The sequence below is a fragment of the Dryobates pubescens genome, chromosome 13, assembly GCF_014839835.1.
Source record: "Dryobates pubescens isolate bDryPub1 chromosome 13, bDryPub1.pri, whole genome shotgun sequence".
NCBI lineage: Eukaryota > Metazoa > Chordata > Aves > Piciformes > Picidae > Dryobates > Dryobates pubescens.
Window position 1 is genome coordinate 21,402,280 of NC_071624.1, and position 14,232 is coordinate 21,416,511.

Consider the following 14,232-nt stretch of genomic DNA (forward strand, 5'->3'; position numbering starts at 1 on the left):
GCTCCTGCTGGCCACACTGTTCCTGATGCAGGCCAGGATGCCCTTGGCCTTCTTGGCCCCCTGGGCACACTGCTGGCTCCTGTTCAGCTGCTGTCCATCACTACCCCCAGGTCCCTCTCTGTTTGGCTGCTCTCAGCCACTCTGCCCTCAGCCTGTAGCACTGCCTGGGGTTGCTGTGGCCAATGTGCTGCTGCTTCCCCTCAGCAGTTCAAGCAGCAGCTGGCCTTTACTTGAGGTATTTCTCACTCCCACTGCTGAGTGTGGGGGGTTGGAATTCCACCCCCCCCCCAACATAAAATTGCCAGCCCAGCCCATTTGGAAGCAAAGGAAGCTGTATTTGCAAACTCCAATCTGCAGTGGAATGCAATGGAGATGTACAAACCAGACAATATTTGCATCTATGTACAAGCAGTTGCAATTTATAAACAGCACAAGAAACCCCCCTGGACAAACCAGGAGGGGATGGAGGGGGATGCTACTAATAGCTTCCTACTCCCTGCCCCCTTCCCTACCCCTCTGTACACAAGACAGGGCCCAGGAGAACCTCAGGAGGTGCAACAACAGCAAGTGCAAAGTCCTGCAGCTGGGGCAGGGCAATCCCAGGGACTGGCTGGAGAGCAGCCCTGGAGAAAAGGCCTTGGGGGTGCTGGGGGAGGAGAAGCTCAGCAGGAGCCAGCAGGGAGCACTTGCAGCCCAGAGAGCCAAGCAGAGCCTGGGCTGCAGCAAGAGAAGTGTGGCCAGCAGGTGAGGGAGGGGATTCTGCCCCTTGGCCTGTCCCTGGGCACCACTGAGCAGAGTCTGGGCCCAGCCTCTTGCCCCCCACAGCTCCTTTAGCTCTTGCTGAGCATTGCTCAGCTCCCCTCTGGGGCTGCTCTTCTCCAGGCTCAGCAGTTGAAAGGGACCTCTGGAGATGATGCAGTCCACCCCTGCTGCTGCAGCAGGGTCACCCAGAGCAGGCTGCTCACAGGGCCTCTGGGCTTTATGTGCTGGGAAGGACATCTCCAGTTTGTAAATAGTGAGGGAAGAAAAATCTCTGAGCTCCTCCAGGACTTTCTCACTTTGTATTTCAGTTCATGGTAGCACAGCTGGGCCAAGGTGAGCCCTTGTGGGGCAGCTGCTCCATGGGGCTTGGTGTGCTCTGGACCCCAGAGAAGCCTTGGTTTGGTGGCTGGATAGCTGGATGGATCCAGACAGGAGAGTTGAGAGTTTAAAATACCATTTTCTACTTTTCTGAGGCCAGGATGGAGCTGGGCACTGCCTGCTGCTGCCTCTGCTTCTGGAGAACAGATCTTGTGAGGAGCAGCTGAGGGAGCTGGGGGTGCTCAGCCTGCAGAGAAGGCTGAAGGAGACCTCATTGCTCTCTGCAGCTCCCTGAGAGGAGGCTGCAGCCAGGTGGGGTTTGGGCTCTGCTCCCTAGGATCAGGTGATGGAAGGAGAGGAAATGGCCTGAAACTGTGCCAGGGGAGGCTGAGGTTGGACATGAGGAAAATTTTCTCTGCTGCAAGAATGGTCAGGGATTGGCACAGGCTGCCCAGGGAGGTGGTGGAGTCCCCATCCCTGGAGGTGCTCAAGAACCTGTGGCCATGGCACTTGGGGCCATGGCTTAGTGGCCATGGTGGTGCTGGGCTGATGTTGGACTGGATGAGCTTGGAGGCATTTTCCAACCCAAACCATTCTGGGATTGTCTGATCTTCCCTGACAAAACCTCAACCATGAGTTCAGACTCAAGTGGATCTCTGCAGAGAGCAGCTCAGTGCTGTTTGGTGGCACAGTGCTGGTGGCTGCCTGGGGGAGGCTTCCTCAGCCCAGAGACCACACAGGACCTGGCTGGAAAGTGACCACAGAGCAGCTGGTGGGGGTGAGCTACTGGAACAGCACCAAAGGGAGAATAAACTCAGGTGAAAAGCAGCAACTGCTGCTCCTGGCACCTTGGAGAGAGCTCAGGCAGGGATTTCTTTAGAGCATCTTCCTTTGCCTCCCAGCGTCACTTCTGACATCATTTTATGGGAACCTCTACACTCACTGCCTGCTCTTCTGCTGGGGTCACTCCCTGCCTTGGCTTACACCTTCCTCCCCTCATCCCATCTTAGAATCACAGAGCTGTCAGGGTTGGAAGGGAGCTCAAGGCTCAGCCAGTTCCAACCCCCCTGCCATGGCCAGGGACACCTCACACCACAGCAGGTTGCTCACAGCCACCTCCAGCCTGGCTGCAAACACCTCCAGGCAGGAGGCTTCCACCACCTCCCTGGGCAACCTGTGCCAGGCTCTCACCACCCTCCTGGGGAACAACCTCTTCCTCACAGCCAATCTCAATCTCCCCACTTCTAGTTCTGCTCCATCCCCCCCAGTCCTATCCCTCCCTGACACCCTCAAAAGTCCCTCCCCAGCTTTCCTGTAACCCCCTGCAGACACTGAAAGGCCACAATTAAGTCTCCTGGGAGCCTTCTCCTCTCCAGACTGATCTTGCATCCACCTGATCCAGCTGTGGCAGTGGCAGCAGTCTGGCACAGCTGGAGGAAACCAGAGGTTTCTCACAGCCCATAGCTTTTCATGTAGGCCCTACAAAAACTATGGTCCTGTCTTTAAAGATTTGAAGGGAAGAGGCCTCCTGGAGAGGGAGGTTCAGGTTGGCTATCAGGAAAAATGCCTTCCCATAAAGGGTTGCCAGGTACTGGCCCAGGGAGGTGGTGAGGTCCCCATCCCTGGAGGGGTTTAAAATCCACATGGGATGTGGTGCTGAGGGCTGGGGTGCAGAGGCTGAGCAGCAGTGGTGTGGCTGTGAGCTCTGGGGGGGTGCTTGGACTGGATGAGCTCAGAGGTCTCTGCCAGCCTCAGCAGTTCCAGGGCTCTGTGGCCCTTCCCTGGCTCACCAATGACTTCACAGCTGATTTCCTTTCCTTTGGAAGCAGCTGGCTCCTCCTTTCTGGCCTCTTCCTTGCCAACATCCCCCAGGGCAGGGCTGAGCCCCAGGGCTGGTGGAAACAGAACATCCCAGAGGGGAAAAATCAGTTCCTCTTCTGCCTTGGATTTATCCTTTTCTGTCCCCTCAAAAATGGGAACTGATCCTCTTGTTGGTAACCTGCACCCAGTGCTCATCACTGGCCCCATCCTCCCCAAGCACCCACACCAGCTGATGGATAGGACCAGGGAATGGGTTGGGTGGGAAGGGACCTCCAGAGCTCATCCAGTCCAGCCCCCTGCACTCAGCAGGGACATCCTCCACCAGAGCAGGCTGCTCAGAGCCCTCTCCAGCCTCAACCTTCAATATCTCCAGGGATGAGGTCTCGGCTACCTCCCTGGGCAACCTGTGGCAGGGTTCCAGCAGCCTCCTGGGGCAGAACTTGTTCCTCACATCCAATCTCAATCTGCTCTGCTCTCATTTCAAACCATTGTCCCTGGGGCTGTCCCTGCAGGCCTTTGGGAGCAGTCCCTCTGCAGCCTTCTTGTAGCCCCTGCAGGGACTGGCAGGCTGCTCTGAGGTCTGCCCAGAGCCTTCCCTTCTCCAGGCTGAACACCCCCAGCTCCCTCAGCCTGTCCCCACAGCAGAGGTTCTCCAGCCTCTGATCATCTCCATGGCCTCCTCTGGACCTGCTCCATCAGGTCTGTGCCTCACTTGTATTTGGGGTTCCATGCACTGCAGGTGAGGTCTCCCCAGAGCAGAGCAGAGGGGCAGGATCCCTCTCTCCAGCTCTGGCCAATCTGCTTTGGATGCAGCCCGGGCTGCCCTTGGCCTTCTGTGCTGCCACTGCCCATTGCTGGCCCCTGTGCAGCTTCTCCCCCCCCAGCACCCCCAGGTCCTTGTCCCCAGGGCTGCTTTCTCTCTCTCCTCACCCCCAGCCTGGGTTGATAGTGAGGATTGTTCTGAGCAGGAGCAGAGCCCTGCACTTGCTGCTGTGGCACCTCCTGAGCTTCACCTGGGCAGCACCTCTGCAGCTTGCCCAGGACCTTCTGGATGGCTTCCCATCCCTCCAGCCTGTGGGCAGCACCACTCAGCTCAGAGTCCCCAGCACCACTCAGCTCATTTCACTTCCATTCTCTGCTCCAAGATGCTCCAAATCTCAGAGCCCTGGGGAGGACCAGCCCCAGGGAGCAGCTCCCCAGGCTGCTTTGTGGGGATTTGTCATAATTAAAAGCAAACATCTGGGGGTTCAGTGGCAGGCACCATGTCCTGCCTCCCCTTCCAGGCTCTGCTGGGTGCGGGGGGGCCTCAGGGGAAATTGGGTTTTCTCTGTTTCCATGTAATTAAAATTCCCTGCATGGCTCAGGGCTGCTGCCTCACAGCTTCTCAGCTGAGATGCTGGATAAATGGAGCTGCTTTCCACATGGGAAACAACCCCCAGCAGCCAGCACATCTGCAGCAGGAGGAGGCTCGTAAAGGAGAGGGAATGAGTGGTCTGGGCAGAGCTGGGCTCTCAGCCTGGGCTGGAGCAAGGAGGAGGATCAGCAGTTAAAGGCTTTGACCTCTCCACCTTTCACCAAGCCTCCTCCTGGGTTAATTAAAGGAGCTTGGAATTGTCAGGCACATAGCCAGCAGGGCCAGGGAGGGGATTCTGCCCCTCTGCTCCACTCTGCTGAGACCACAGCTGGAGCTCTGGGGCCAGTGCTGGAGCCTCTGTGCCAAGAAGGCTCTGGAGGTGCTGGAAGGTGTCCAGGGAAGGGCCATGAGGAGGAGCAGAGGGCTGGAGCTGCTCTGCTCTGAGGACAGACTGAGGGAGTTGGGGCTGTGCAGGCTGGAGAGGAGAAGGTTCCCAGGACACCTAATTGTGGCCTTCCAGGATCTGCAGGGGGCTCCAAGAAAGCTGGGGAGGAACTTTTGAGGGTGTCAGGGAGGGATAGGACTGGGGGGGATGGAGCAAAACTGGAAGTGGGGAGATTGAGATTGGCTGTGAGGAAGAAGTTGTTCCCCAGGAGGGTGGTGAGAGCCTGGCACAGGCTGCCCAGGGAGGTGGTGGAAGCCTCCTGCCTGGAGGTGTTTGCAGCCAGGCTGGAGGTGGCTGTGAGCAACCTGCTGCAGTGTGAGGTGTCCCTGGCCATGGCAGGGGGGTTGGAGCTGGCTGAGCCTTGAGGTCCCTTCCAGCCCTGCCAGTTCTGTGATTCTGTGAAGGAAATCAATGCTCCCCCCAAGGCCCCTGGAGGAGCCATGCAGGCTGAGCCAGGACCTTGCCTCCAAGAGCCTCCCTGCAGCATCCCCTGGGAGAGGTTCATTCATCTGAGTGACTTCTGGTGGATTGATTGATGGATGGATGGATGGATGGATGGATGGATGGATGGATGGATTGCCTTTAACCCTCTTTGTGCTTGCTTCCCCTTGCCCAGGCCTCCAAGCCCAAGGTGAGCATCCCGCTGTCGGCCATCATCGAGGTGCGCACCACCATGCCCCTGGAGATGCCCGACAAGGACAACACCTTTGTGCTGAAGGTGAGAGAGACAGAGCCCCACAGGCTGCTGCAGGCTGGGGGAGCAGTGGCTGGAGAGCTCCTGGCCTGGAGCCACCTGGCAGTGCTGGCTGACTCTGCTGGCTGCAGAGAGGCTGAGGGAGCTGGGGTTGCTTAGCCTGGAGCAGAGGAGGCTCAGGGGAGACCTTCTTGCTCTCTCCAACTCCCTGAAGGGAGGTTGGAGCCAGGTGGGGGTTGGTCTCTTCTCCCAGGCACCCAGCACCAGAACAAGAGGACACAGTCTCAAGCTGTGTCAGGGGAAGTTTAGGCTGGAGGTGAGGAGAAAGTTCTTCCCAGAGGGAGTTATTAGCCCTTGGGATGTGCTGCCCAGGGAGGTGGTGGAGTCCCCATCCCTGGAGGTGTTCAAGAGGGGCTTGGATGTGGCACTTGGAGCCATGGTTGAGTTGTCAGGAGGTGTTGGGTGACAGCTTGGACTTGCTGATCTCTGAGCTCTTTGCCAACCTTATTGATTCTGTGATTCTATGAGGGAGAGGGAGAGGGAGAGGGAGAGGAGAGGAGAGGAGAGGAGAGGAGAGGGAATTGTTTTGGTACAAGCAAATAGTTTGGAAAGATCTTTGTTTTCCTTTTCACCCCCAGGAGTGCTTTGTTTCCATTTTGCTACTTTTCTGCTGGAAGTCTGTACCAAAATGTTACAGGCATAGCCTAAAACTGCCCCAGACGTGGAGCTGCTGCCTCCTGTGCCCCCTCTGCAGACTGAGCTGCCCAAGCTCCTCTCTGCTTTCCTTGCAGGCTCTGGAGAGAGGCAATGTCCCCACACGTGCCTGGTGCCCCGGGAAGGATTGCTTCCCCTTTGTTCACTTCTCCTTTCCTCTTCCTCTTTACCCAGACAAGCTGATCCAGTTGCTTGCTTCAGCCCCTGCTGCTGACTCAGCCTCAGCCTGGGGGCTGGGGCAGCCCCTCCAGGCCTTTTGCAGAAGCACTCCAGAGGCACAGTTCCCCAGCCCAGACACCATCAGGGTGAGCCCAGAGCTCAGCCCTGCCCCTCAGCAGCAGCCTGCTTGCAGTTCTTCTTCCCCCTCCACTGAGCATTTCTCAGCTTCACCAAATTCATTGGCATTCTCTCCTCATCCTCCAGCAGGCTCAGGATGCTGTGGTGTCATCTGTGAACTGATGAAGCAGCCTGGCTCTGCTGTAGCCCTCATCATTGCTGAGGAGCAGCAGGCATGGAGAGAGTCCTTGATGTGGAGGAGCTTCTGAGCATATCTCTCAGCTTTCATGCTAGCCACTGGTGACTTCTTAACCACCTGCACAAGATATGGCTCAGCAGCTCCTTCTGGTTGTGATCTCTAGGTGCCCTTACAAGCCTCAGCTCAGCCCCAGGTGCTGCCTCAGGTCCTGCAGTGTCTGACATGTGCCCAGTGCCAAAGGTGTGACAGCAGGAGGCTGCTTCTCCCTGTCCCTGGGGCTAGCATCTCCTGGAGAGTAGGGAGGCTCTGCAGAGGGACCTGGCCAGGCTGGATCCATGGGCTGAGGGCAATGGGATGAGGCTCAACAAGGCCAAGGGCTGGGTCCTGACATGGGGGCACAACAACCCCAGGAAGGCTCCAGGCTGGGGCAGAGTGGCTGCAAACTGCCTGGTGGGGGAGGACCTGAGGGTCCTGGTTGGCAGCAGCTGAGGATGAGCCAGGGGGTGCCCAGGTGGCCAAGAAGGTCACCAGCAGCCTGGCCTGGAGCAGCAGTGGTGTGGGCAGCAGGAGCAGGGCAGGGATTGTCCTCCTGTGCTGGGCACTGGGGAGGCCACACCTTGGGTTCTGGGTTCAGATTTGGGCTCCTCACCCCAAGAAGGACATTGAGGAGCTGGAGCAGGGCCAGAGAAGGGCAACAAAGCCTGGGAAGGGTCTGGAGAAGAGGGCTGGGGAGGAGCAGCTGAGGGAGCTCGGGGTGTTTGGTCTGGAGAAGAGGAGGCTGAGGGAGACCTCCTTGCTCTCTGCAGCTCCCTGAGAGGAGGCTGCAGCCAGGTGGAGGCTGGGCTCTGCTCCCAAGGAACAAGTGACAGGAGGAGAGCAAATGGCCTCACATGGTGCCAGGGGAGGGTTAGGTTGGACATGAGGAACAATTTCTTCCCCTTAAGCGTTATCCAGGCCTGGCCCAGGCTGCCCAGGGAGGTGGTGGAGTCCCCATCCCTGGAGGGGTTTCAGAGAGGCAGAGCTGTGGTGCTGAGGGCCATGGCTCAGCCCCAGCCTGGGCAGAGGTAGAGAATGGTTGGAATGGATCTTGCACCTCTGTTCCAGCCCTGATGATCCTGTGAGCATCAGCACAGGGCTTGGCAGGGGTGGGTTTGGCAGGTCCCTGCTGGGGGTGGTGCAGCTCCAGGGCAGTTCAGCTCTGGAGAGCTTCCTGCACCTCTGTGGAGGGTTGGCAGCTGCAGGGCAGCTCTGGGCTTAGCCTCCTCCCACCCTCTGCAGCAAGCTCTCTGCAGCTGCCTCAGCCATTTCTCTGCCTACCCCAGGACTGCTCCAGCCCCCCCAGGTCTGAACCCCCCTGATTTCCCAGGTGTCCTCCCCCCTGCTCCTGCCCGCTTCTGCCCCTGGTGCTCGCCCTGCCCTTGGGTTAATTGATTGCAATCGATCCTTTGAGTGACCCCAGGCAGGCAATGCCCCCTGCAGCCCATCTGCTCCCTTCTGGCCTGCTGCTGCTCCAGCCAGCACCCCCTCCCAGCTGCCACTGCATGCTGACATCCTCTACTGTCTGCAGCTCATCTTCTGCCCCAGCCCTTCTTGTTGGGACATCTGGAGATTCTCTTCCCTTACCCCTGTGCTGGCTGGACTCACAGAGGTGGAGAAGGACCCCTGGATGCTGGGGTATGGGTTAGAGGCATAGGAAAGGGGTCTGCCTCAACCTTCACACCAGATCTGCAGGTTGTGATGGGTGGAGAGGTCCCTGCCTCGCTGGGGGAGGCCACAAGAGGATAGCTTCTGCCAAAGTGCCCAGAGAAGCAGCAGGCAGCAGGTCCCCACCACACACCTGCATTACTGCACAAGCCCCTGCACAACACCAGAGAGCTGTGTGTGGTTTCTTTACTGTCATGATGGCACCAAGCTGGGGAGCAGTGGCTGACAGCCCTCAGGCTGTGCTGCCATCCAGCCAGACCTGGCCAGGCTGCAGAGCTGGGCACAGGGAACCTCATGGAGCTCAGCAAGGGCAAGGGCAGGGTCCTGGCCCTGGGGAGGAACAACCTCCTGCAGCAGCACAGCTGAGGGGGGACCTGCTGGGAAGCAGCTCCAAGGAGAAAGAGCTGGGAGTGCTGGGGGACAACAAGGTCCCCATGAGGCAGCAATGTGCCCTGGGGGCTCTGAAGGTGCTGAGGGGCCTGGAGCAGCTCTGGGAGCAGCAAAGGCTGAGAGCCCTGGGGCTGAGAGCCTGCAGAAGAGCAGCCCCAGAGGGCAGCTGAGCAATGCTCAGCAAGAGCTCAAGGAGCTGTGGGGGGCAAGAGGCTGGGGCCAGACTCTGCTGAGTGGTGCCCAAGGCCAGGCCAAGGGGTAGCAAGGGGCACAAGGTGGAGCCCAGGAGGTTGGATGTGAAGAGGAGGAGAAAGTTGTTTGGTGTGAGGGTGCTGGAGGCCTGGAGCAGGCTGCCCAGAGAGGTTGTGGAGTGTCCTGGTGTGGAGAGCTTCCAACCCACCCTGGGCATTGTGGTGCTGGGCAAGCTGCTGTGGGTGCCCTGCTGGAGCAGGGCTTGGACTGGGTGAGCTCCAGAGGTCCCTTCCAGCCCCTCCCTGCTGGGGTTCTTTGCATGAGAGCAGCCCTGGCTCCCATGCTAGCCTCATGCTTTGCTCTCCAAAGCTCAGAAGCTCTTTTGCTCTGGTTGAACAGCACAGGGGCAGGAGGGATCTCTGCTGGGACAGGGGGACCCTTGCACAGCCCAGGGTTGCAGAGGGAAGCAGGGAGCTGCTGGGCCCCAGCCCAGGCTCTGCTGATTTCCAGGGCAGTGATTCAGTTGTTGGTGATGAATTGAATTTGCTGGAGGTTGGCTCAGCTGGCACCACGATGCCCTTTTGGAGTCAGGGCTGCTTCCCCAGCTTGGGAACACAATGTCTGAGAGCTCTGGGTGGCAGGGAGGTGGCCAAAGCTGCCAGGGGCACACAGCCTCACAGCTTCTGCAACAGAACTGCAAATGGGGAGATTGAGATTGGATGTGAGGAAGAGGTTGTTCCCCAGGAGGGTGGTGAGAGCCTGGCACAGGTTGCCCAGGGAGGTGGTGGAAGCCTCCTGCCTGGAGGTGTTTGCAGCCAGGCTGGAGGTGGCTGTGAGCAACCTGCTGTGGTTTGAGGTGTCCCTGGCCATGGCAGGGGGGTTGGAGCTGGCTGAGCCTTGAGCTCCCTTCCAACCCTGAGAGTTCTGTGATGCTGTGACTCTGACACCCTCTGGTTGGCTGTTCTGTGTCCTCACTGAATCCCAGCAGGGTAGGGGCTGGAAGGGACCTCTGGAGATGGTTGAGTCCAACCCCCCTGCCGAGGCAGGGTCACCTAGAGGAGGTGACACAGGAACACATCCAGGCAGCTCTGGAATTGCCTCCAGAGATGGAGCCTCCAGCACCCCTTTGGGCCTCCCTGGCCCCAGCAAGTCTCAGCTCCCTGGGCTTGCACTTTCAGAGGCACTTTTGCATCCTGATTTTTACTTTCTCAGTTTTCTCTTAACTCTGTTTCTCTTCCTGCCCTGCTGCAAGCAAAAACCAGAAGCCTCATGGGCCAGAGGGTAGCAAAGAAAAGTGGGGAGACTCTGGCACAGGTTGCCCAGGGAGGCTGTGGCTGCCTCCTGCCAGGAGGTGTTCCAGGCCAGGCTGGATGAGGCCTTGAGCAGCCTGTGCTGGTGGGAGGTGTCCCTGCCCATGGCAGGGGGTTGGAGCTGGATGAGCCTTGAGGTCCCTTCCAACCCAACCCATGCTGTGAATCTGCACCAGCTCTGCTCAGAGCTCACCTGTGGACACACCAGAGCAGTTGGGTCCCCCTCTGGCTGGGATGAGCTGGGGCCTTTCTCCCCCCACCCTGAACCAAGGTGATGTTTAACAGCAGACTGCGGGGGGCTGGCTGGGCCCTGGGGTCTGCTTCACCCCACAGCAGGTGGCAGGGCCCTGGCACAAGCTGATGCTGTCCCATGTTGCCCACAGGTGGAGAATGGAGCTGAGTACATCCTGGAGACCATCGACTCCCTGCAGAAGCACTCGTGGGTGGCAGACATCCAGGACTGCATCGACCCCGGGTGAGGCTGGCTCAGGAGGGTGCTGTGCAGGGGTGCTGAGCTGGTGCCCACACTGCCTGGCACAGGGCACTGCCCCTGCTGCCACTTGTGCTCCTTGGGTGCTTAGGTGAAGACAGTGAAGCAGGGCCAGGAGAGGTCTGGAGCAGAGGCAGCAGCCTGTGTGTGGCAGAGCCCCTGGAGCGCTGGTGGCTGTGTGCCCCTGGCTGCTCCCTGGCACCTCGGCCAGGCAGGGGCAAGTGGCCTGGGAACGCTGCCCTCAGCCTGGGGAGCTGCCAGCACCCACACTCTGCAGCTTTCATTCTACATCCCTGTGTTAAACTCCATAGAATCACAGAGCTGTGTGGGCTGGAAAAGGCCTCTGAGCTCATCCAGCCCAACCTCAGCCCAGCCCCACCATGGCCACTAAACCCTGGCCCCAAGTGCCATGGCCACAGGTTCCTTGAGCACCTCCAGGGATGGGGACTCCACCACCTCCCTGGGCAGCCTGTGCCAGTCCCTGACCACTCTGGCACCAAAGAAAGTTTTCCTCCTCTCCAACCTCAGCCTTCCCTGGCACAGCTTGAGGCCATTTCCTCTCCTGTCACTTGTTCCTAGGGAGCAGAGCCCAACCCCCACCTGGCTCCAGCCTCCTCTCAGGGAGCTGCAGAGAGCAATGAGGTCTCCCTCAGCCTCCTCTTCTCCAGACCAAACCCCCCCAGCTCCCTCAGCTGCTCCTCCCCAACCCTCTTCTCCAGACCCTTCCCCAGCTGCCTTGCTCTTCTCTGGACCTGCTCCAGCCCTCAATGTCCTTCTTGGGGTGAGGAGCCCAAAACTGACCCCAGGGCTCAAGCTGTGGCCTCCCCAGTGCCCAGCACAGGAGGACAATCCCTGCCCTGCTCCTGCTGGCCACACCACTGCTGCTCCAGGCCAGGCTGCTGGTGACCTTCTTGGCCACCTGGGCACCCCCTGGCTCATCCTCACCTGCTGCCAGCCAGCACCCCCAGGGCCTTTTCCCCCATGCAGTTTGCAGCCACTCTGCCCCCAGCCTGGAGCCCTCCTGGGGTTGTTGTGACCCAGGGTCAGGACCCAGCCCTTGGCCTTGTTGAGCCTCATCCCACTGATTGTCTTCCATATCAGTGCATTACTCTGCTGGATGATCTTTACTCCATCAGGGAGTGGAGAGGCAGGATGAGGGAGAGGGAAATCCCTGAAAGAGGGAGATTTAGATCAGATACTGGGGAGAAACTTTTGCCTGTGAGGCTGGTGAGACCCTGCCCTAGGCTGTCCAGAGAGGTGGGAGATGCCCCATCAGAGGTGGCATTTCCCCAGCATCAGTGCCAGCCCCAGAGAGGCAGGATCAGTGCCAGCCCCTGGGTGTCAGGATTAGTCCACTCACTCCCCAGGCTCTGGGGAAACCCTGGGGCTGCTCTTTTTGGCACAGCTTTGGAATAACAAGGCACCCAAGCTGCAACCTCGAGCAAACCTTGGAACAGGGGCTTGGAGAGGCTCCAGCTGCCTCCAGGCTCTTATTTTGGGCGCTGTGGGGTCAGGCACCGTGGAGGCTGCATTTAGCTGAAGGAGCACTGCAGAGCTGTGCTGCCTCAGCACCTTTTGAGGCTTTCCCGACATCTAACTGAAGAAGTGGCAGGGAGGTGAGGCTGGGGAACGGCCCTTTCTGTCCTCCCCGCTGGCTGTGGTGCTGCTTTCCCGTGGCCAGGCTCTCCTGAAGGCGCTGCAGGAGCCCCAGCAGCCTCCCAGCCCTCTCGTGTTTGCTTAGCAGGCAGCGGCGGCGGCGGCACTGGGGACGTGACTGCAAAGCAAACACTAATGAACTCCAGCGCAAACCATAACGAGCTGGTTAATGGAGCTGGCTGCCAAGGAGGGATGTTCAATCGGCTCCCCAACGCCTCTGCCAAAGGCTGGAGCCGCTGCCCCAGCGCCCGGCGACGGCTCCTCCGCCGCGGGTTTTGGTTTCCTTCCTCCCTTCCTTGTTTTCAAGCAGCTCGCAGCTGAATGACTCCCAGCGGCTGATTCACTTTACTGGCTGCTAAATAATTCAGCAGCAGCTCCCTGGTGAGCTGTTCCCAGCGCCAGGGCTGCCGCCGGCACACAGCGCGGCGGCCCCGCAGCAGGAGCGGCGCAGGGCTGTCAGCGGCGCAGGGCTGTCAGCGGCACAGGGCTGCCAGCGGTGCAGGGACGCCAGCAGTGCAGACCGCCAGCGGCACAGGGCTGCCAGCGGTGCAGAGATGCCAGGGATGCCAGTGGCGCAGGGCTGCCAGCGGTGCAGAGATGCCAGGGATGCCAGTGGCGCAGGGCTGCCAGCGGTGCAGACCGCCAGCGGCACAGGGATGCCAGCGGCGCAGGGCTGCCAGTGGCGCAGGGACACCAGCAGCACAGGGCTGCCAGCGGTGCAGGGCTGCCAGCAGTGCAGACCGCCAGCGGCGCAGGGCTGCCAGTGGCACAGGGATGCCAGCAGCACAGGGCTGCCAGCAGTGCAGACCGCCAGCGGCACAGGGCTGCCAGCGGTGCAGGGACGCCAGCAGTGCAGACCGCCAGCAGCACAGGGCTGCCAGCGGTGCAGAGATGCCAGGGATGCCAGTGGCGCAGGGCTGTCAGCGGCGCAGGGATGCCAGCGGTGCAGAGATGCCAGCGAGGCAGGGCTGCCAGCAGCGCAGGGATGCCAGCGAGGCAGGGATGCCAGCGGCACAGGGCTGCCAGTGGCACAGGGATGCCAGCGGCGCAGGGACGCCAGCAGCACAGGGCTGCCAGTGGTGCAGAGATGCCAGCGGCGCAGGGACGCCAGCGGCACAGGGCTGCCAGTGGCGCAGGGCTGTCAGTGGTGCTGGGCTGCCAGCGGTGCAGGGCTGCCAGCGGCGCAGGGCTGCCAGCAGCTCCAGGCGCTTGCCGGGGGCCAGGAGCAAAATAGGGCTGGGGAGGGTTGTGCAAGCATGGGGCTGAAAGAGTTGGGGTTGTTCAGCCTCGAGAAGGCTCCAGGGAGACCTTAGAGCTGCATTTCAGTATCTGAAGGGGACAGGGACTGCTCAGAAGGGGCTGTGGGGATAAGTGATTCTGCCCTGTGCTCAGCACTGGTTAGGCCACACCTTGAGTCCTGTGTCCAGTTCTGGGCTCCTCAGGTTAGGAAAGATGTTGAGATGCTGGAAGGTGTCCAGAGAAGGGCAAGAAAGCTGGGGAGGGGTCTGGAGCACAGCCCTGGGAGGAGAGGCTGAGGGAGCTGGGGTTGCTTAGCCTGCAGAAGAGGAGGCTCAGGGGAGACCTCCTTGCTCACTCCAGCTCCCTGAAGGGAGGTTGTAGCCAGGTGGGGGTTGGTCTCTTCTCGCAGGCACCCAGCACCAGAACAAGAGGACACAGTCTCAAGCTGTGCCAGGGGAAGTTTAGGCTGGTGGTGAGGAAGAAATTCTTCCCAGCAAGAGAGATTGTCCCTTGGGATGTGCTTCCCAGGGAGGTGGTGGAGTCCCCATCCCTGGAGGTGTTTAGGAAGAGCCTGGATGAGGCACTTGGTGCCATGGTTAATTGATCAGATGGGGCTGGGTTGGACTTGGTGATCTCTGAGGTCTTTTCCAACCTGGTTGATTCTGGAT

At 59.8% G+C, this 14,232-nt stretch overlaps 1 protein-coding gene across 1 annotated transcript in view; it reads left to right on the forward strand.

Annotated features, from left to right (window-relative positions):
- The window catches only part of SH2B2 (SH2B adaptor protein 2), a 31,186-nt gene that overhangs the window by 11,375 nt on the left and 5,579 nt on the right, over nt 1–14,232 (forward strand). Inside the window, exons 3-4 of the mRNA XM_054166447.1 lie at nt 5,317–5,418; nt 10,563–10,654. Of these exons, the coding sequence (XP_054022422.1) occupies nt 5,317–5,418; nt 10,563–10,654 (194 nt within the window). The remainder of the gene's footprint in view (nt 1–5,316; nt 5,419–10,562; nt 10,655–14,232) is intronic.